Here is a 24,956-nt window from a genome sequence, read left to right on the forward strand (position 1 = left end):
AAAAATCAATGCAACTCATTCAACAAAATAAAAAATTGTAAACATAAACTTCAATTTTTATTTTTAAATACGAGAAGTATTTGGTTCCTGATGATTTCAATTAGACGATACGGAAGCCATACCTTCTATGGTAAAGTTGAAGATAAACTCTCCCGAGCGATTACAAAGATACACTATCGACCCTGTATCTTCGAGTTTTGAGGTAGGTACATCGATAGCTATCGAGGGGACCCATACCCCACGGTACACTTATTTATACACTGGAAGTGGCAAAAATTATGTTCAAGCGAGCATTTTTTGCTTTCATTGCGATTTATTTCATTTTTAAATCGTCTTGAGGTGGCTACTTTTTATCAAAGAAGAATATTAAAAATAGGAAAGAAAAATAGTTAAATTTCAATTTGATATTGAAAGCGGAGAAAAGTTTCACAGTAGAAACAGTAGTGATAGCACCCATCTATTTTATTTTATTTTACTTTTTGTACATTATGTTATTTGTACATTGGCGGGCTTATTGCCAAATAACAATTTCTTCCAACCAACCAATAAAATAATAGTTTTATTTGTATAATTCATGTTACAGAACATATTCAATATAGAATAAAGATTAAAAAGCTTAAGATATATAAAAATGAAATAAACCTATTTGTTTATAAATTACCTTAAATCAAAAATTAGGTGATGATTTTACTTTTGGATACCTTATCAAATTTTAATATGGAATTCTACCAAATATCTGCATACACAATAAATAAGATCATTTAAAGTTCGAGATGGCTTAATGCACATGCGCCGTAAGTTGCAATGGTAACGCTTCGGAAGAAATGTTACTATTACGAAAAATAAATATAACCATTTTTTTTTTCATCAATAGCCATATCTTCCTGAAAACATTTATCGAGATGTCAGTAGAGCCGGCTTTGTAATACTTTGGTAGATGGAGATAATAAAAAGGTTAAGTATAATTTCTCGATCCATAGATGAATATAGCGTTTGTAATCGCCCCCTGAAGTGCCATTAGCAATTTAAAAAAAATAAAAAAAATATTGAGAGCATTATTGTTCAGCATTGATCGTTTAAGCACTTACAAAATCATCACACCATCAAAATATGTTTTAATAGTTAATTTATTTATTTATTTATTTATTTATTTATTTAGCATTTCACAGTTTTAAAATGTACATAGTTTATTTGTTTCAGGTCCCGACTAGCTAGGAAATTCCTGTGTTTAGGAAGGACCTTATTTTATTCATGTGTTTTTTTTTTATTTTTTATTTCATTAAATGATGCTTAATAAATTCAAAGAATAATAATAACATTATTAAAAATCAATATAAATTTAAATTAGAAAACATGCAAGTAATAATAATAAAAATTGAATCATAAAAATAGATTAGAAAATATGCCATTAATAGTAAATAAATGAGACACAATTATTATAAATTATAAAACATACCGATAATAATAAAAATTGAACCACAAATACACATTATATATAAAATGAGTAATTAAGAAATTAAACAAAATATAAATTGGAAAACATACCGATAATAATAAAAATTGAAGAACAAAAATAAATTACAGAATATACCATTTATAATTTATTTTTTTTTAAATAAGATACGGTTAAAATACTAGTTTTAAAAAGAAAGAAAAAAACATATGTAAATGAATAAACATAAAAAGTAAAAATGAAATATACATAAAAACAATAAGAGATTTTTTTCAATTAAAAGCAACACAATTTTTAGTCATGAAAATAATTACAGGATATAAAAAGGTCTACCCCTAATCCACTTGCTCACCTTCTTCTTATAAACATTGTAACTGACAGACGTCTTTATGTCAGGGTCCAACATGTTAAAAAACCTAGGGCCCAATACTGCAAAATGCCTCTGAAAAAAGGCAGTTCTACTTAGAGGTACCCCAAAGTTTATGCTCATTGCATATCTTGTTTTAATATTTTGTTGTGTTCTATTTTTTATTGAAGACCAGAAATTTGTAAGGACTTCTCTAACATAAAGTTGTCTGATAGTTAGTAAATTTGTTGTTTCAAATAGAGTATGAGAGGGGTAAGTAGATGGCAGTTTTAGCATTATTTTCAATATTGTTTTTTGGAGAATGACCAATGGATTTAGTATGACCTCCGAACAACCACCCCATCCAATTATTCCATATGACGCAATCGACTGGAACAGTGCAAAATATACCGATTTAACTGCTCCGTAGTCTAAAACACCTCTCAATGAGTAGAACACATGTATCAGTTTTCGGAGTTTTTTGACAGTCATAGAAATGTGAGATTCCCATTTGAGATGGCTGTCAATCATAATTCCCAAATATTTAATTAATGTAAAATAACAACTCACCTGCAAGGCAAAACTCGTAGAACATCAGAAATTTTGTATGGTTCGATGCAAACAGCACAGCATTCACCATCTCCTTCAATTTCCTGGTGTAAAAAAATAAAAAAATCATTACTATGTCATTTCAATCTTCTTCTTGCGGTGCCTTGTCAGGTCCCCCCCGACATTGGCGATCACTACAGCGAAAGCATCTCAGTCCTGCGCTACTCTTGTATTCCGCAGCCAGGACTACTGCTTATTGGATATACTCGCCATAGTGATTCCTGGAAAAAGATGACAAGAGTGGTTTCCTGTTGCCTTCTCTGATGGATTTTTCTGTCGCGGTTACCTTCCCAGAAACTCGCCATTCATCCTCTCGTTATCTCCTGTGATCACATCATTATGAGTGTGTTTACACTGCCCGAGATTCGCGACGTGGACGCTAACGAGTTGGACTAGTCAGTAGTGTTGCCGGTGGAATGGAACTGGGCGTTTGCAGCATTTTATAGAATCACATCCTCCAGCAAGATGCGACTCACGCGACCCTACTAGCAGTTTGAACCCCAATAATAGGAGTTTAAATGACAAATTATAAGGTAACTTTGCTTTTGCAAAATATCAATCAACCATTGATACATTACAAAATATTGCATCTTAATTCATAACTAAAGTTTTTTTGCAGTAGTTCCTTAGAGCCATGCTACATTATATTACGATGAAAGGCTGTTGGGAAAAAAAGGCAATCACGCACGAATAAAAATAGTATTTATTTTGCACTCCTAATGTGTCCATTTAAATATGTCTAAAAATATAAACCCAGACCTCGTGCGTGGCTAACTCATATAAGATTATGTAAAAAATGTTATGTATGTCATATTTAAATCATGAACCAAATGTGATCCAAGCCTTGGATGGGATCAGCACATATTTTGAGATAAAAAAATCAAAATAAAGGTCACGGTGACGGCGACATCCTTTATGAATAAGAGATTACCACAAATGTGTCTTCATCAATGTTGTGCCTCCAATGTTAATGAGCAGTTAATGAATACAATACAAAATAACTGAATACAATACAAAATAAGAATAATCAGAGAATACATACTTTGTCTTCTACTTTTAAATTCTTGACAGGTATCTTGGAGAGGGCTTTTTTGGCAGCTGAGCACATACGTTTCTGAAATCAATCACTTCATCTAATGAATACGATATATTATATTACAATACAAACCACCTGTGTATAAAAATTCTGAATCATTTAATTTGTTGATTAACAGTAAAATGAAGAATAAGGCAGTATTTCCTGTAATGGAAATCACGCTATGCCTTAAGGCCATTAAATATTTGTAGTAAAACAAACCAAAGAAATATTAATCTATTTAGAACTCTCATACAATAATTTTTAGCCATTATTCTAATTCTCAGACATTAAAAAAAATAGCCCTAATCACTTATAACTAAGACTTTCAGTCTCAACACAAATTTGAGTCTTGAAGACAAACTATTATTGAATAAAATAAATAAAACAACTTTGTTTTTAACCACTTATTTTATATTACTATTTTATTTCCACAACGGGTTTCAAAGCAAACAAGCTTCTTCGTCAAGGTTTACGTAACCAATGTATTAATTCCTATTTTATTTTTATCATGTTCACTAAATACTACACGTGGAGTCTTTTTTCCTTACAAGGATGGTAATTTGATATCAATATTTTCAAAGCTAGACAGGAGAGGACTAAAAGAAATATTGTTTATTAATTATTTTTTTCTTATTATGGATTGCTTTTTTAATTTATAAGATTTCTGGATTGTCTAATTTTAATATTTTATTTTCAACATGAAGTACTTTTAATCCAGTGTCTTTATTGAAATTATGATTATTTTCTATCAGATGATTTACGAATTCCGAAAAATTATTATTATGTAAGCATCTTAAGTGTTCTTTTACTCTAATATTAAAGTTTCTTTTAGTTTTTCCAATGTAGATTGAATAGCAATCATTACAATTTAATTGGTATAACCCAGATTTATTATATTTATGGACTTTGTCTTTGTGATTTTTTAACAATGTTCCTTTATTATTAGTTGTGTAGAAAGCCGGTTTAATGTTTGATGGTAGGGAATTAGATAATTGTTTAAAAAAAATGTCATTTAAAAAAAGAATCTGCCTCTATTGTTCAGGTGGGTTTGCTTTATTTACTGTGAGAGTAGAATATAAATATTTATTTATAAGTTTGCGTTTTTATTTTTGATTTAATATTTTATCAATTACATAAGTTCTCATTATACCCAATATTATTATCAATCTGTTTTATTGTATTGAGTTCTTTTTTAAAATTAGTATCATCTAGTGGAACGTTAATTAACCTATGTATCATTGAATGGAAAGCGGAATGTTTATGGGCAATTGGATGATTTAAAGAATTATGAATAATTGTGTCTGTATATGTTGGTTTACTGTATATATCAAAATATTTTTTTATATTTTTATTGTTAATGACAAGTCAAGAAAGTTTAATTTTTTTTCTTTTTCTATTTCTAAAGTAAATTTTATTTCTTTACGTAGTAAATTTAGGAAATTAAGAATTGTCTGAAGTTCTCGATCCGACCCTGTAAATAAACAAAAAACATTGTCCACATAATGACGCCATAATTTGATACGTTTGATAAGTGATGATGTACTTAAAAATATTTCATTCTCCAGTTCATTCATAAATATGTCAGCAAATAACAGGCTAGACGGTTGACCCATCGGCAAACCATGTGTTTGACTATAAATAACATTATTATACTGAAAAAAGTTTTGATCTAAACAAATATTACAAAATCTACATAAATCAGAAATCAGCTTTTTATCCAAATCTGAACTGTTCAGTAATTGAGAGATTATTTTTTTATTTAAAGATTGTTTTTTTTAAACCGGTCGGTGGAAAAAATAAATAAATTAGTGGTTAAAAACAAAGTTGTTTTATTTATTTTATTATAATGAATAACCACAAAGTTAGTGCTTCAAATATAAACTTTATATTATTGAATAGTTTATCGGGACAAAATATGTTTTGATAATTAGTTTGTGTGTATATTTTATTGAATAAAGAGACTAAGACTCGGAGACCAAGTCTTGCATTTTAAGACTTTTCGAGACTATTTGATACTAAAGATAATTCTTATGAAAAAATAGTGCATACTGTTAATAATAATAAATCACATTATAACGTACTTCTCGAAATTTTGATTCTTCTTGAGAGTCTCGAGACTCCAAATTTCGAGCAAGTATTGAATGGAAGCCCTACTTACAACACAAATATTATGTATAACTTACATAGGGCCATTTTCTAATATGGTCTCAGGGGAGCTTTACAAAGTGATTCAAGAATATTGATTTTAATTTGTATTATGGATAACTTATACAGCGCATCCGAGATCCTAATTAACTGAGGTCCGAAGAACCGATTAACTAAGACCTGTAGGGCTGATATAATGAGGCCAAGAAAATGGATTCATAAGGGCCCATAGGGCTGACTAAAAGAGGCCCGAAGAGCCGAATTCACTAGCATGTAACAGCCCCCAAGAGCTGACTGTTATTATTTTCAATTCCATATTTTCACTATTCAATTTTAATCGCTTACTAACAAAACTTTTCACGTAGATAATACATTTGTATATTTTGTATGGTTTTAGTGGTATTATTTTGAGTGACAGATTCTTCTTTATTATAGTTAGATTGTCCCAATCAACAAAAAATAAATTGTGAGTCCCTAAGAGGCGATATTTATATGTGCCCAAGATCCTAATCAACTGAGGCCCGTAGGGCCGATGAAACAAGGCCTGGAGGGCCGATTAAATAGGGCCCGGAAGAGGCCTGAAGAGCCGAATTTTGTGGTATGCAACATTGTTAACATGCATTGGTTTTTTTGTTTCTTTTAAGTATAAATAATTTTTCTATGTAACCCATAAACTCTTCTGTGCATGACTTTTAGTATAGCCCCTTTCAAGGAACAGCTTGAATATTCAGTAACCTGTATATTGAAGGGATAATTGCATTTTATGTGAACTTGAATTGATGTAAGTTTTCTCACCGAAAGTCTGTCCTTGGCGTGTATGTAGCGGAACCTCTGGATGTAGTAGAAAACGAGCCAAGAAACGGACATCACCATCAGAACGATGAAGGAAATGGACACGAAGAGCACAGATGATCTGAAAATACAAATTATTGTATTAATTTTTTAGCGAGCAGCTTAAAGCTGATATATATAGTGGCAGCTTATTTAACCCTATCGCTCAGAAAAGGCTTTCGTGAATTTAGATTGAATCTGGTTTTCTCCAGCCTGAGACTGGCCTTGAAGATGAGGGTCTTGTTTGAGCTTGAATATGGTATCCAAATTTTGGCAGCTATAGTGACTGTTGAGTATCTTGTATGTCTCTATCGGGTCACCCCTTTCTTGCCATTCCTGCAGCGTTGTAATGTTTATAAACAGACTGTAACATTCACTATTCTGCCTATCTTTGAAAATCCACTCTTCTATCTGTTGACTTTGTGTAGTAAAATAACTTATTCAATCTTGATAACTTCTTAGGAGACGAAATTCACCCATGTTTATTAATATTTGGACATAGTAAAAACATAATTGATATTGGAATACCCAAATCTTGTTGTGTTCTTATCAATATGAGGCTCATGCCTGGTGCGGTGTAAAATACAAAACATTTTTAACTGAATATCCCACAGAATGCTGGACTGGCCAACAGAGGGCGCTGTCAAACATTATAAAATGCGGAGCACTAGCTATTAGGACTGTCAATCGCAACAAGACAAAGAAAAAATAATAAGATTAGAGAAACAGGAAGTTTTGATAAGCTATCTCGCTATATTGCACGAGTAACAAAATTTATATTTTAATTAAATGTATGGAACTAAAAGTAAAAAAATGCATTACTGAGTGTGAAATATAACGGTACGCTGGACGAGTGTTTTCCGCTCCTTGAGTTCCAAGGTTCCAATCCTGCCAGAGTCGATGTGAAACATTTATTTTTTACTAAGTGATATTTCGTAGTCCTTGAACTGGCAACGGAAACGTAAAATGGATCACCTTACCTTTTATGTAATAAAAATATTTTTAAATGATCTAGATTCACTGCAATTGGAGGTCAAATGCAGTGCCCTATGCACCACTGGGTGTGAAAAGGGAAATGATGACTGGTAGATTGTGCGGACACTGGACAGTAAAAAGTAGTCCTCAAGTATAATCTAGTGGGCCACCCCTACTATAGGATACATATGTCCAGAATGTGTAGATTAATCAATTCGTCACAAAACTTGGTATTCTTTGGGATCCTGTCTTTTCGTAGAGCGTTAACACAGTGTGGGCTGAAGATGGATTAGCATGGGAGGGCTAGAAGTCTTACATATTGACAATATTTTGAGTTTGTCCAAATTTTTGTAGACAGGGACTGGATTCAACTTCCTTGGGAGCTGTTTATATTAACATATTACAACAGAGATGAAGAACATATCGGGTTGTGGTCCTGTGGCTAGTGTCTCGGACTCATGGACCAAAGGTCTGTGGTTCGAATCCCACTCTACCCCAACTTGATTCCATTTTCTAATGGTGAGTTATTTACAACTCGTTGAAAATGGCCCTCAAAATTAAATATTTGGGTAAATCATAAGAACGCAAATATGTCTTTTTTCTTTTAAATAAAAAAAAAAACATTTAAGAGAAGGTAATATAGAAGTCTAGGCATCTACAGGGCTTATGACCTGTCAATGGCTGGTTTAAGTGGCCACTTTACACACTGTGTAACATTCACCATTCTGTCTATATTTGAACATCTATATTCCTTCAATTCTTCCATCTGTTGATGTTTGTGAAGTTAAAGAGCTGAAACCTTTATTTATGCTGGTGAGATTCATCTAATTGAATTATTTCACCTACATACTAGGCAACGCCTGAAAATGTTATTTTTTCAATTTCTATACTTCTTCATGGACCAGGTAATTTATCAACAATATTTTGAGTTTGTCCAAATTTTTGTAGACAAGGACTTAAACCAGCCATTGACAGGTCATAAGCCCTGTAGATGCCTAGACTTCTATATTATCTTCTCTTAAATGTTCTTCATCTCTGTTGTAATATGTTCTTACATATTGATCGTGTTTTTTAATATAATGTATACTATTATTTTATTGCCCTTGTTTATCTTTGCTACATAGGTTTATGTTCTTTTTGTTAAGTTTTTTGTACGTATGTTTTTTCATATAACTGTTGTAATAGGGAAATATCACATACTACGAATACTGATAAAATTATATGAAATGGATTTAGAATAATTGATTGTATTTCCAAAATCAATGTGGATTTTGTGGAGAATTTTTTTTATACATAATTTGTTTTTTTTTTTTAATACGTCACTAGAAAAACGCGACATGTTTGGCCTTAATAGTTGTGACGACAACATTCGTGACAATTTTCTAGACAAATTTAAATGGTCAGTAACAAATAAACATGAATCGTGACGTATTAGGGGCGTGGCCAATGGAATGTCCGTTTTGGCGGGAATTCAAAATTACAAATTTTAAAATATTTTTTATGCAACTAATAAGTAACAAATAAATATTTTTTTACTGGACAGTATTTCATAGACCTTTATTACCTTAAAAATGAAAAAAAAGTGATATTTCCCTATTTTTTTAGGCCGTATATATAATAAATAAATATTATCTAATTTTTTCATGAACTAGTACACGAGTAAAACAGCTTCTTCTTCTTATGGTTCCTCTCCCCAATGGAGGTTGGAAATCATCGTTGCGATTCTTACTTTGTTTGCAGCTGCCCTGAACAAGGACTGAGTGCTGCAATAGAACCAGTCGCGCAAGTTCTTAAGCCAAGAGATGCGCCTTCTACCTGCACTGCGTCTTCCTTCAATCCTACACTGTAGAATGACTTATAAATCGTTCTATTTTTCGCCTCTCATCACATGCCCAAAGTACTCAAATTTTATTTTCTTTATGGTCTTCAGTACCTCTTTATCTTTTTCCATCCGTCGGAGAACATCATCGTTTCGGGAGATTTTTAATATCCCCCTGTAGCACCACATTTCAAACGCTTCGATCTTTTTTGAAGTGTTTTGGGTGAGTGTCCACGTTTGAACGCCGTAAAAAAATACTGAGAAGACGTAACATCGAGCAATGCGCATTCGGAGGTCTAAATTAAAGTCTCTGCTGCAAAGAAGGTCACGCATCCTGAAAAAGCAGTCTCGCCCCATCTCTATTCTGACTTTGATCTCTAGTAAAACAGCATTCAGTTAAAACTGCTTTGCAACATTTTTCATTCTTTACCGCATTTTCACAATTCATAATAAACTTTGATTAAAACAAAAACAATATTTTTGTTCTGCAAAGTAAAGGGTTAATCCGCCAGGACGCAGAATATTCCACAGTATCTTTTCATTTTACCTAACCTAACCTAAACTATAACTGCAAAATGCATTAAAAAAATACATTGGTATATATTAGTTAGTTTAGGAAGTATTTACTTGTTCATGGTACTAGGAGAGCGAACACAGTGTGTTCCAACAGAAATGTTGAGAATAACTTCAATATTCTTATCTAGCAAGTCGGCCAACTCCTCTCCTCGCTGTTTAAATGTGAACACAGCACTTATGTTTCCTGGAACAAAAATCGCTAATTAGATACATTTCAGAAAACTTATCATATCTCAATACAGAGTTCACTAGATATAACAAAAATAATTGAGTCATACCGTTACAAAATGCTTTTCAAAGAATTTTGAAGAAAAAAAGAGATCAGGGCCCTGATCACAATGGGAAGTTAACAGAGTATCATCGACCGTCTATAAAGAAAAACCGATATTTGTGTACGAGAATTAGTATATTTGCATGAACATTTCAAGTATCTTCGTCGGAAACCTATAATTGAACATGTTAAGAAGAAAAAATTGCATGCATATTCTGTTTTTCATATAGAAAACTTAATTTTACTTTGTAGATAAAATTGAAGATAAATGTCAACTTCCCAGCGTAATCGGTAATCCCTGAGTATAATTTATAGATGTATCATAAAATCTACAAAAAGGCGACTGTGAGTCATAAATCACGCTCCATTGTATAAAAATATCAAAATAAATATTTAGGTGAGTTGCAAAATTATTTCTGACGAGTTCAGAAGAAGCGCGGTCTAACTTTTCTTCATACAAACGTATTACCGTATTTTTTCCCTGGATTATGGCACTAGAGCAGTGATTATTTTGCGCAGTATAAATATTTACCATTAGCGTGTCTCTACCATTTTGCTTTTTTGAAAAATGGTTTATTATGGGGCTAGGACCACCCATAAATAAAAAAAGTGCCCGTTATACCTGCAGTCTTCGGATGGACGGTATACAAATATGATAAATAATTTTGAAAAAAAGAAAAAGTAGCGACACAGAAAATTTTGTTCTGATACTTTTTCTCAAAAAAAAAAACAAAATCGGTTGAGTTTTGGGGTGTGGAAAACGGAACAACGAAACCTCGATTTTGTTGATTTAAGTAATTGCTTAATCAGTCAGACGTGTAGTTATCTTAGTTCAAACAAACTAACCATCACACCGTTTCCCCGTAAGGGTAGGTAGAGAGGATAGAACGCCATATTACTCTATCTTTGCATACAGACCTCGCTTCCTCTACATTCATACATCTTCTCATGCACGCACGCCGATTATTCCTACTTTTGACATGTCCCTCTTCAAGTATTTGATGGACTTGATCGTACCATGTCTTTCTCGGCCTTCCTCGTTTTCTGCACCCATCAACATTCGCATCGTAGATCCTTTTAGCCGTTCTTTCGTTGTCCATTCGCTCTACATGTCCAAACCAACGCAGCACCCCTTTCTTGATTCTGTCGATAATGCATATCTCAGCCTTGCACAGTTCACGGATCTCGACATTTGTGCACCTATCATACATCGTTTTACCACACATTCGCCTGAGGGATCGCATTTCGACAGCATTTAACCTACTTTCATCATAATTTTTCCAATTCCATACTTCACTCCCATACATTAGAGTTGGTACTAGAACTCCGTTGTGAACTGCTAGTTTAGCCTCCTGCGATAAACATTTGTTTGCCAAAGTATATTACAGTGCACCGTTCACCCTGTTTCCGGCACTCACCCTCCTTTCAATATCTCTCTCGCTCTTTCCATCCCCAGTAAACATACTTCCCAGATACACAAATTTTTCTACCTGATTCAGAATATCTCCGTTCACACTGATCTCATATTTAGTTATATTTTCATCCCTTTCAAAAACCATCACTTTCGATTTATGAACATTCATAAGCAAATCGCTTTTCTTGCATACATCGTAGATTTTTGTTACCACGAATTGCAGTTCTTCCTTGTTGCTAGCAAGAAGCACGGCATCATCCGCATACAGAAGACAGTTAACAAATATACCACTCATTTTTGCTTCCATTCTTAAATCTTTCAGCTCTTTCACACAGTTATTGATGTATATGTTGACCAACCATGGTGACATTACACATCCCTGTTTGACTCCTTTAGGAATTATTAACCACGATGTGTATGACCCATTCACCTTCACACATGCTGTGCTGTCCTTATACAGTGACGCAATAGCCCTTGTAAGGTTACCATTCACTCCATACTCCGATAAAACCTTCCACAATTTCTCTCTGTCAACTCTATCGCAAATCGCTTTTCTTGCATTATCTTAGTTGGAATTATTAAAAGTTTAAATGATGTTAATATTCAGCAAAAAATAAAAAAAAACTAAATGCCCTTTTTATTTGTTAATAGACTATCAAACTAAGTTAATTTTTTTTATGTATGTGTCGTGTTATCATCGCACTTTTTTAAAACTTTTTAATCCACTGAATATCATGAGCTGGCCTAACACCCCTAAAAGGAATACCTTGGATTATGGACACAAGCAGTCATACTTGCTACCTAGATAGGTTCATGCTCATTCTGCTTTGCATAGGAAGTGGGTAGTGAGTCCTGAGGGACTCTCTGTCAGCTGCGCATAGAGGAAAGTTATTATAAATACTCCTAAGGAATACAAACTCTATGCAGATTAAGGAGGGGGGAGGAGGACGTATGGACAGAGGCCAACACGTCGTCCCCACCCCTCAGGATCCCCTCAATAACTCTGTTTTTTTTTATTCAAAAAAAAATATGTTAACAAACAATTTACATAAATAAACGTATCCAAATATACAAAAACATTTTCTTAAAACTATAGTAACATAACAAACATAACTTACACAAAACATAAGTAAAAACACGGATATTTACATTACGAAAACGACTTTGGATAAAGAAGGACTCCCTGGGTGGTCAGAGGCAGAGGATCCGAATACCACCCCCGTAAGGAGAGGACAAAACAAAAGAACGTGTGCGTTCCGCTCGAAAGGAAGCACAGACCCAACTGAATGAGCACCCTACAGGAACAGTTGCCTGTCACACCATATTTTACCCACCTAGGCGTCCGCGCATCTGAGGAGCTCCCAGCGCGATACCCAAGTCCGGACAAACTGACTTTGCAACAATAAACGATGAACCGGAGATTCAGTCTGTTTGTATAATATACTCATTTAAAGGACAATTTATTTTTATTTATGCTGAATTTGTGCGCCTAATAATGTGTGCCTATATAATATTTACAAACCTAAAATACATATCGTTTTTACTACTTTTCTATACTTTTTTATTTTTGAAGATGTTTTTTTAAATTGACATAAATTTATTGTCTTATATTTCATTTAAAGATTCTTCTCATCGTTTCTTTGAGTCCCTTAAAATATGTATGTATATATATGTTTTTCTTTTTCGAAAATGTTTTTTTTTACATCTGAGCATGTTTTTCATTCTTTATTTTAATTTCTACCTTTTAATTACTTTTACAAAAAAAAACTTTATTTTTAATCTTATTTCCATTTGTAAATGCTAACTACAAACTTTTAAATACTTTTTTTACTTTGATTTTAATTTTTAAACAACAATTTTTAAAAAAATTTTAAAAAACAAATTTTAAAAAATAAAAGGGAAAACTGTGTTCCCTGAAGATGGCTCCTGCGATGGTAGCCGAAACGTCGGATCAAATCCAACATACACGGTATCACCCAAAAAAGATACATAATATTGTTAACTTCCATTTATGTTTTTTCCTTCTCTTTTTTGTTCTTATTATTATTGTATTAAAAGTGGTTCATTGATAACCTTAGATATAATTATAATATAATATGAAAACATCACTGGTCCATTAGAGTTAAGTCTAACTGTGTAAAATATAAAACTATGACCCCGTACTGTATGTTTCCTGAATAAAACAAAAAAAAAAAAAAACTTCACTGTTTTACTATAAATCTTTTATTATTTTTTTACTACACATTACTTTTATTGAGTTTAACCATGACGATTAACAATGTTTTCTTTCTATTATATAACTTTGAATTTAACTTCAAATTGGCCATGGCCGTTAGTTTTAATAAAAATAAAAATAAAATGTGCCTTACAGTTTTAATTGAATTTCGACCTTAGACTTAATAATATATGTAATTAGAAAACAATTAGAAATTGGCTTCTTAATCAAGAGTTTTTATAATATATGAATGTTCTATAAAAAATGTGTTTAAATTTGATTTATGTGTACATTATTTTTTTAATGATATATTTGTTTTTCTTATTATTTTTTGAATATTTTTTTGATTGAGCGGATACAGTCTAACTACTGCCCCTTTTTTGACTGTAATTGTTTATGTAAAGATATTTATTTCCAAGTAGGATTGATCGGTATATTTGAAAATCTTAATGTAAAATCTATAAAACAACTCGTGTAAAAGCTTTGTTACTATACGCACGTAAACATTATTCTCTACCTTCCGTTACAAATACAAGAGTCACTAGATACTCCACCCTGATGCTGCAAAAGAATAAAAATAAAAATACAACTTTCGGTCAAAAAGGATTGGCCTACTACTCGGTTAAAGTGTACAATCTACTTCCATTATCCATAAGGACAATCAGTAAGTTCTCACAATATAAAATTGCTATTAAGAAATGGATAGTGGAGGTGGGTTGCGCACGGATCGATGAGTGGATCAAGCCAAATAGGTAAAATGTGTGCACTGTTTATGAAATTTGTTCTATTGGTCTATATAAATTGGTTATGTTTTTTACGATTATTTTAGTTTTCAAAATCAATATGGATATTGGGGAGAAATGTTTTCATACATAAATATTTTTTTAAAAATTCAATAAAAATACGTTCGTAGAAAAACGCGACGTGTTTGGCCTTGGTTGTTGTGACGTCAAGATTCGCGATAGTGTTCTTATGTGTTTCTCGTGATTGAGAGGATTGAAAATGTTCAACGAAAATGTTTGAAATACCTGAAATATAAAAACAATAAAATGCTTTGCACTTGCAGCTAATCTGTTAAACAAAATGGACTTTATTTAAAAATAAATTAAGTTTATTATGTTAATTGGATTGAATCTAAACTTAGGCATGTTTCACATTTTGTCAAATGTTTCCCTCGGCACGGGACACCCCAGTGAGGGAACATTATTCTGTATAAAAAAGAATACAAACAATGTAAAAGTATAAATAAAATATAACTTCCCACATTTATATCGCTCCTTCTTTCACAACACGGACTATCTCTTCGTTCTAGTAACGAGAGAACCCCTTTAATACCCGGTCATCGCTCTAATTTTCTTGCCTCCTCTTTCACAGTAGTAGCTGCTCGATTGTGGAATAATCTACCCACTAATGTTAGAGACGCCCCCTCTTTATTTACATTTAAGTCAAGATTGAAATGTCACTATCTAAATATTTAAATTGTTCCTTTATCCTTCTTTTTTCCTTCCCATCCCTTCTCCTCTCTTCGTAGTATAGCGTTAATTTTTTTTCATGTATATTTATTTTTGTTAATCTTTGTTTTTAATTTTTGCATAAAATTGTAAGATTCAATATGTTCATATATTTATAATTTACTCAAACTGAACGGTTCGGGTAGGTAGGAAGAAATTGCCTTAAGGCAATATGCCCGCCCGTATATGTATATTTATTGTATATGTATATAAAGTGTCAAATAAATAAATATATCGGCAAACTTCACCAACAAGCCACAAAAAGTGGCATGGTGCGGTTTTTGTATTTATTAGGTTTATTTATTTTTTATGTGTCTTAATTTTTATTCACGTGTACTTTTATAATTAAATAAATAAATAAAAGTATGTTGATTGAATAAAGGGCACTGCCCCTATACATAATATACTCTAGTACGCGATTGTGTACAACATAGTAAATCAAAGCTCTTTCGTTTTTATTTCCAAGAACTTGAACGTCTGATATCAGCTAAGGCCATATCCGATGCAGATAAAAACACAATACTAACAGATAAATACACGAGTCATTTTTCAAAATATATAATAACAAGGGATACATTTTACAATAATACTTTACACGCAAAAACGATGTGAGGTTTGTAAATAAAATAATAATCGGTGCGCAGGTTTTCACGGTCAATGTTATCAATATGTATATCAAATATATATTGAGTTTGTCCCAATTTTTTTGTAGACAAGGACTGGATTAAACTCCCTGGGGAGCTGTTAATATTAATAAACTATATATTTGTGGAGCAGTTGATTCAATATTGGTTTGGGCGAGTGAGACAATCCATTTTTATGTTATTTAAGTGTAAGTGTATTTCAATCACCTCTTTATTATTCGTGCACCGCAATTTCTAGGTTTATGCAACGCCTTTTTTTCGCCTTCGAACCAAAGATTTTGCATTAAGCTCGAAATTACAGTGCACGATTAATAAAAGAGGCAATCGAAATACACAAACACCCAAATAACATAAACAGAGAAGACTGAAATTAAACTCAACACGGTTCCCGGGACTACACACTACAAAAATAACACGGAATGTGCCTGCTGCCGACTGCGACACTGTACGAATTACAAGTAAATAAACTCACATATTTTTTCTACAAAACGCACAGTTTACCCTAAAGATAGCTCCTGCAATGGTAGCCGAAACGTCGGAACAAATCCAACTCATAGGCAGTGGTGTGGTCGAGCCGGAGCGCACCGGAGCGACGCTCCGGCACTTTTTATCTGAACGGAGCGGCGCTCCGGCTCTGGTCAGGAACAAATACTACGTTTTTAAAAAATATCTACTTATGTCTCTTCAAACAATTTGAATAGCCAACGTGTTTTTTGCTGATAACCGCCAAAAGTCTAAACGTGTGTCATTGCACATGTTGCCACCCTATTCACTCAAAACAGGAACGGAAGAATTTGAACTAGGTGCCACCTAATTTTATGATTCTTTTGAAAGATTTCTGCCAGTGATAAAAGGTTGGAGATTCTACTGCTTTTACGTGTTAATTTTTTATTAACCTACAAATTATTTGAAAATACTGACTTTTTCACATAACATTTTTTTATGCATGACATCCTATTTTCAGTGCACGTTTTTTCAAAACACATATTTTCTGTTTAAACAACTAGTATTTCGAATACTTTCATACTGCCTAGTCATATAAAGGTCTCGTCGCGTCGCGTGGTTTTTAAGAGTGACTTAATTTTTGCAGAACGATAGATCGTGTTTTTTAGTAATATACATGTATTTTTAATTTAATTTGTATATTGCGGAAGAATGAATATTGGCTGCAGATGACTAGGAAATTTTGTTTTCCGCGGAAGGATATTAATATACCTAGGTACCCGATAATCAGAATTCTAATTCTCGTAGGTGCCCGATAATAATATATAGAAACAAAGGTGTAAAAATCATTCATAAAATTATATATGACGAGCTGATGATACTTTCTTCAGCCCCCCTCCCCCCCACCAAACAACAACCCACCCACTTCCCTCCCACTTCACCCTAGTGGTGGAGGTACGCTCGGGTACTTTTTTATTTAGGACTATACCACTGCTTACAGGAGATCGCCCAAAAAGTATATATATTGAAAATAATAATCGTGTTTAGAACTTAAACATTTTAAAATTTACCCTCTCCGTTGGAAACAAATTTCAATATTGATAACTCCCCGGAGAGAGGAATCCAGCCATGTCTACAAACATTTAGACATACTAAAAATATTATTAAATTATATTTTATTCGTGGATGTGATGATGTCTCCGTGTAAAAGCCCTACAGGCGTTTTAAAATCAATTCAATTCAATGCTGATACAAATTATTTCATTCGGGTTTGTGTTACTATATAATATTGTAAGGACTGTGATAGCACTCACTAGCGACCTCCACATGCTTAAAAACCGTTAAAAAGTCTTCCTATCGGTTACACTTGTACTAAAAAAAAAAACAAAAATCGAGAACCTTTTTTAATTTAAATTTCAAAAAACACGATTTAATTAAATTTAACTCTACGGCTTTCACTGCCCCTTTCAATACGAGTTTGGAAAATTATACGGATGGCTTGTGTCGGATATTGACATTCTTCTTTATGACTAAATTGCAAATACACAAACAGAAGCAAAAACTGTATTATCGCTTGTATAATTTAGTTTCAAAAATCCATTACCACGATGGAATTTCAAATTGAAAATACGGTTATAACCTCTTTGAGCCCAATGCCTTTTTTATCAAGTTGGAAAATTTTAGTAACTTTTTTGTAAACTTAATTAATGCAATTAGACCACATTAAAAACAATGTCTAGTTTAAGGAGAAGGGTTTATCATATAAAGTCGGGTTTCTAGCACAAGTTGGTGAGTAGATTTTACTAGAAGTGAGATATAGCATTTTTAAAGTTAAAAGCTCATAACAAATCAAAAGTTTAAATAAAACTGTATGTTAAATATAAAAAATATTATTGTTTGTGTTCATAAAATACGAGAAATTTTTATTTACTTTTAAAAACTAAGATTATTTTATGCCATTTATAAAGACATTTTATTTTTCGAAAATTGAGTTACCAACTTGTGCCAGAAACCTAAAGATATAAAAGTTATATGAATATAAACATAATATATGAATAAAAACACATTAATGTTGGGTAGTTTATTATAAATATATAAATATTTTAAAAAATTTCACATTTTAAACAATAATAATAAAAATAATGTGACCTCACTGGTTACCCGTGCCGGGGACACTTAACAATGAACTGACTTTTTTTAATCTGTAAGATTATACAAATAAGACTTCATATAATCATCCTCATACCATGTCCGCTCCCTAGTTGGAGCATATGGTATCCACAAAGAGCCTACATGCATCTCTATTATCTGCCAACTCCTTTGCGTCCTCTCAAGACACGTTTAGTGTAACAGTCAGCAGTGGACGTCTAGGACGTCGGCTTTCAGGAGGCACCCGCAGTATATGGCCTAGCCAACCGTATCGCCTTCACTCGACGACACTTGTCACCGGAGTTTGCTGAGTCCGTTCTCTAATTACTTTCCTCACAAAGTCAAACCACCGCACGCCCAAGATTCTTCTGAGACACCTATTCTCACAACTCACAAGAATTTTGCTGTTTTATTTTGGCCCTAGTAAGGTGCCACGATTCGCATCCGTAGAGAATAGGTGTTATGCAGGCGTTATATAGGTAGCATTTGGTTTTCACTGAGTAAATATCCGAGCTCCAGACTCAAGACCATAATAAAAAGAAATAACATTGTTAATTGAATCGGCATTCACTTCGTAACACTTCATTAGAAATTATTATAAAAATAAAACTTTGTTATTAGTTTTACACAATTTTTATTATGTTTCAAGAACACTACTACACTTTCGGGAGACACTCCTCCCATAGACGGTGACATAAAACTCATCGGTTTTATATCACCCTTCGATGGGAGGAATGCTCTCCTGAAACTGTAGTAGTGTTCTTGTAAAATAATAAAAATTGTGTAACACTAATAACAAAGTTTTATTTTCATAATAATTTAAAGAAATAACTCTTAAAGCACTCTTTTATACCGATAACCATAGAACTAACTATAGTTTTTATTCCCCTATGCCCAGAATTCTAAGGTCTGCCAACAAACATACCAGTCTTGATTCTTTGATAACAAGTTGTCTTCTTTTAAACGATCACTGAATCAAATTAAATTATGAACACCTCTCTCCCGCTTCTACTCTCACCAAGTCTACTATATACCATTGTGTATTTCTACTTTCCTTTATAATCATTTTTCCACTGCCCATTGGGCGTATATAAAAATGAATAAAAAAAATAAAAATCTGAATATTTTCTCAGCAATCTTGAATTAAAACTAGCTCCGAATAAGTATAATACATTTCCTTTTAAAAAACGGAAATTAATAGTAGGTATGTGATACTTTAGATCGATATCAGATATAATGACAAGGACATATTTTTTTAGCATAAAATGGCAAGTTTCACATCTGATACCAGGGGCCCAAAGAGGTTATTGACGTCCCATGTGTGGCTGGGATGGAATACGTTGATTGAATGAAGGACACTGCCCCTATGTATATAATATTGGTACGCTATATAAAGCGGGTTAACGTACCTACGGAGTTGACATGCTGGAAATATGCCAAAACTAAACGTTCTCCCAAGATCTTTATTCATCGGATTCAGTTCTGAAACTCCGCTTGGGTTGAGTGGAAACTTGTGGCTGTATCCGTCAGACTTCATACTGGGAATGCTCGGCTACAGTAGTTTGGAGAAAAGAAAGAATGCATATTTGGTTATGTATTTTCCCTGATTGATCCGTGGTATTACGATCAACTTAGGTTTAATGGAGAGTATTTTTCTTTAACAGCCACAACAAAAACAACAACAAACCATCACGCCGGATAGAACGCCACATCACTTTATCTTTGCATACAGATCTCGCTTTCTCTACAACCATCTTTTCATGCACATGCGCTGATTATTCCGACTTTTCAAGTATTTGTTGGATTTGGTCATGCCATGTCTCTCTGTCTTCCCCTATTTCTGCATCCATCCACATTCGCATTGTAAACATTCTTAGCCGTTCTTTCGCTGTTCATTCGCTCAACGTGTCCAAACCAGCGCAGAGCTCCTTTCTTGATTTTGTCGATAGTGCTTGTCTCAGCCTTACATAATGTACGGATTTCAACATTTGTGCATCTATCGTACATAGTTTTACCACACATTCGCCTGAGAGATCGCATATCGACAGCATTCAGCCTACTTTCATCCCTGTTTTTCCAAGCAAACTTCGTTCCCATACATCAGGGTCGGAACCAGGACTTCATTGTGAACTGCTAATTTTGCCTCTTGCGACAAAACATTAATTTGCCAAGGTTGATTTAAGTGCACCGTTCACTTTGTTTCCGGCACTCACTCTCCTTTCAGCATCTTTCCCAGTCATTCCATCCCTAAAAACATACTTCCCAGATACACAAATTCCTCTACTTGTTTTAATATAACCCCATTCACAGTGAATTCACATTTAGTCATACTTTCATTTCTTTCAAAAACCATCAAATTCGATTTATCGACATTCATCAGCAAATCGCTTCCCTTGCATACATCGTAGACCTTTGTTACCAAGAATTGCAGTTCCTCTTTGTTGTTAGTAAAAAGCACGGCATCATCAGCATACAAAAGACAATTGACAGTTAAATCGCCTATTTTTGCTCCATAATATGGTTTGCGATGGATACAAACCATTTGTTTCATTCACATTAAATCAAACTTTTGCATACGGTCATAAATAAAGGAATCACAATGAACAACTTAGAAAATATTGAAATACAAAAAAAAAAAATTTAGAGAAAACTTTAATTAATAATATTATATTTCAAAATTCATCACCCCTGCTATCAATATTCCCCATAATTAGGAAAACCCCAACCCCTCCGCCTCACATTGCCTCCCTTCTTCCACCCGACCCCATCAGTACCTAAGTATTAATCTGTTTATGTATTACTTTAGTTTATATTTACACCTGAGGATGGGTAATACTGATTACCCGAAACTAGTCGTGTTATAATGTATAAAACTCTCGTGTGGTAAATTTACAAAGTGTTTTATTTTAAATAAATTCAAAATGTTTTTCCACAAAGTAAATGCTGAAACAATAAATAATACAGAGAGAATAGCTCCCTTTTACTCTAATTACTGGGTATTTATATTTTACTATTTTTTCACATTTAAATTGTATAACAAATTGTTTTTTATCGTGTTATGTATGCCTTGAATATATTTTTGTAATGTACATAAACGTATTAAATAAATAAATTGAAATGTTTAAATACAGAATGCCGCCTCAAACATTTAAAGTTTGAATGAGGCGTCATTCAATATTAGATCTGGCCGTTTTCTGCAAAATGCTTATTTTAGGTCGTGTAACAAATTAATTTAGTACCCTAAAATAAATATAAAATCATCTAATAAAATAAATAAAACAGCCTTGTTTTTCAGTCTAAGTTTCGCTCAACAAAGTTTGGCATTAGGTCCTTGGAAAATATTGGCCATTCCGAATATAATAAACTGCCTGATGAGCTAAGACACGAAAAACTGAATAAAGAATCCAGAAGTGTCGCAATTAAAAAATATTTCTTAATTCTTTTTGATATTGATAATTATTAATGTAGTTTATATAAGATGGTGTTTTATGTTTCTTATACAATAATGTTTTCTTTTTATTTCGGATGTATTAATTTGTATGATATTATGTTTGTATTGTCAAAATTTTTTTTTTCTTATGTACGGTCCCAAATGAGTTTCTAATAACTCCTGGGAGTATATGTAATTTTTGTATTACATGTTTTATTGATAATAATTTATTTTTTTTAAAAAAGCAACTAATTAAAAAAAAAAAGCCAACTAATTTTAAAAAAAAAAACCACCAACCGGTTTTAAAGCTAAATAAGCTTCTTTCTTAAGGTTTACTTAACTAATTATATAATTTTATTAAATTATATGTTCAATACATAATGACGCAACATACACCAGTAGCTCAATCACAAATAACTATATGCTATTTGTGATTGAGCTACTGGTGTATGTTGCGTCATTATAATTAAATAAATAAACATGCTAAGCATTTGAGCGATCACAATGAACAATAATGAACATAATAAAATAAATCCAACAACTTTGTCTTTAACCACTATTTTTTTTTATTTATATTTTTTCCCCGACCGGTTTCAAAACAAACAAGCTTCTTCGTCAAGGTTTATATCTCCAACTTTGACTTCAAGGGCCACGGTTTTGTGTTTTTTAAAACGTGTCGTGTTTACTCTTAAGTGTGAGCATCGATTCTCGATACATCTTTACCACCCCTTTGTAATCGATGGACGATAAAAATAAATAATACGATTTTCATAAAACGCGTGGTTCGGTTATTACGTATTGCGAGGAATTTGGGAGTATTATCAATTTCTTCGCATTTAGCATATATAATATATATGGATAACTCATGAAAGTCGCAAACTTGATTGAATTTCAATAAATTATAGACGAACGCTTATAAATTTTAAAAGTCCTTCCACCGGTTTATTCATTCTCCTCGCTATGTGATTATGTGATATAACCATTTCTAATATTTAAATTTCTAATTCCAATATCCCTTAGATTTTTATAAGTAATATACGGAGACTTTTAGGGCCATAGCGTGAAATTTCAGAGGATCATTTGTTATGATGTAATTTTAAAAACATTAACGAAATGTTAGGAAAATCCAATTTTTTAATAAAAAAATAAAAATTGACTTTAAGGATTTCAACAAAAGCATAGCCGTCAGATAATTTGACAATGGCGGAAACTTCAAACAGGAGTCCTATTGCGCTGTACTGACGCAGGTGGATCCTCCACATATTGGAAACTGTGCCATAAACTAAACACGTATTTGACCAACGAAGCGATACGCACCGGAAGCGGACTAGCAAAGCGGCCGAGACAAGGATTTTCTCCTTTTTTTTAAAGAATTTATTTATTTAATTATTAATACGTTATATGGGTGTCGTTTATTGATCTGTGACACACACACGTGCTAAATGATTTCACCTAAAATATAGAGCAACGACTGCAAGAAGCAACTCAGCGTTTTCTATTTGATATAATACATTATATTTTGCAAGACCAACAGTATTGCACATTAGACATGGCATCCGTCCACACAAGAGCAAAGTCCTGGAGTACATTGGCTTCGTTCTCGCCACGGAGACGTGAAGGAGAAAGAAACGCGGCCTATAAAGAAACCACAGGGCGCGGTAACGTCAGTCAGCTCAGTGCAGTCACTCAGTTTAAGCATGTAGTCCAAATGCAGTCAGTTCAACACATCATCGCCGTAACACTCGCGCGGCATTCATCGTTTATTTTCAAAATAATAAATACACCATTGAACGCCAACCTCGTTTCTTCTGTCAACCTCCAAATGGGGTAAGACCGCCGACCTCCAACAAACAACATAAATCCTAATCAAATAATATATTAACTATACTTTCCCTTTACTGTGTTCCACTTTATCTTTTAACTATGTTATGCAATTCGACAATGTTTTGAGTATGTCCAAATGTGTCTGGATTTGCTCCTGTAAATGTCCTCTAGATTACTTTCATATCTTCAGGTAAGACTTCGAAAGGATTTTGGCTGGTTTGATATTCTTGCACAAATTACTATCTAACTGAATCGATGCCCATTATATTCTTGCTCAGACTAATCTTAATGAACCTCGCCGTAACTTGCGTACCAATATTGTCGTTGCAGTGGGAAATTATAAAACCAACATCGGATTCTTTTGCCCTCTGCCAAGGATCCTCAGAACAGTGAAGAAAATCTCATTAAACGGTACTGTCGATGTGTTCCTACAGCAAAAGCAAGCATTCAAGAAGCAAGCGGTGTTGTCACTCCTGGCTCGCGATGACACACTTGCTATGTCCGCCTAGATTATGCCTACTTATTTAAATTATCTTTATATCAATTAAAATAATTACTTTTTAATCACTTCTTTTCTAAATTATAAAAATGTACTAAGTGTTATATTTGATTTACTATTTATGCTATGATACATCGCCTCTGTTACTTCAATATATTTTTATTTAAAGCCTTTATTTATTGTTAATTTGCTGTATACCTATGTTATAATTTCTTATTTAATTTTCCTTTTTTATTTCCTTATTTTCTGCTGATTTTATTTCATGTATCTATATTTTTTATACTGTGTTCAGGTGTTTTGTTTTATTATAATTGTTTTTCAATATTATGTTATACTTTGTCAAAGGCGTAATCCGTCGAAATAAATAAATAATTATATATTTTGTACATTAAATTAGATTTTGAGATTGTTTAGATTAAGTGTTACTAGATGTATGGTATACTCATTAGTGTCAATCTGTTAGGGATTCCATAAGCCTGTTGATTGGCTTAAAAATAGTTTTAAAAAATATTTTTAAATTCCGAGAATTCCCTTCTTAAAAATGTTTTCCTTCTCTGCTGCAAAAAAAATAGATTATAAAATTTGTAGACATTGGTTACGGCCCTTAATAAATAAATAGTTATTAATATTTTTCATGAAAAAAAAGAGTTTTTGAAAAAAAAACGTTTTTTTAAATAAGTTTACCCTGTGAAATGTTCGTTTGAAGTTTTGCGGTCTGGCCCTG

The 24,956-nt window shown here is 32.8% G+C and overlaps 1 protein-coding gene across 1 annotated transcript in view; it reads right to left on the bottom strand.

Moving 5' to 3' along the window:
* The window catches only part of gol (ring finger protein goliath), a 180,913-nt gene that overhangs the window by 2,486 nt on the left and 153,471 nt on the right, over positions 1-24,956 (bottom strand). Inside the window, exons 6-9 of the mRNA XM_088225244.1 lie at positions 9,884-10,016; positions 6,427-6,544; positions 3,451-3,522; positions 2,370-2,452 (exon numbers count right to left, since the gene is read on the bottom strand). Coding sequence (XP_088081370.1) covers positions 2,370-2,452; positions 3,451-3,522; positions 6,427-6,544; positions 9,884-10,016 — 406 coding nt within the window. The remainder of the gene's footprint in view (positions 1-2,369; positions 2,453-3,450; positions 3,523-6,426; positions 6,545-9,883; positions 10,017-24,956) is intronic.

The sequence above is a fragment of the Micrasema longulum genome, unplaced genomic scaffold (assembly GCF_059751315.1).
Source record: "Micrasema longulum isolate JH-2025_06_02 unplaced genomic scaffold, ASM5975131v1 h1tg000340l, whole genome shotgun sequence".
Taxonomy (NCBI): Eukaryota; Metazoa; Arthropoda; class Insecta; order Trichoptera; family Brachycentridae; genus Micrasema; species Micrasema longulum.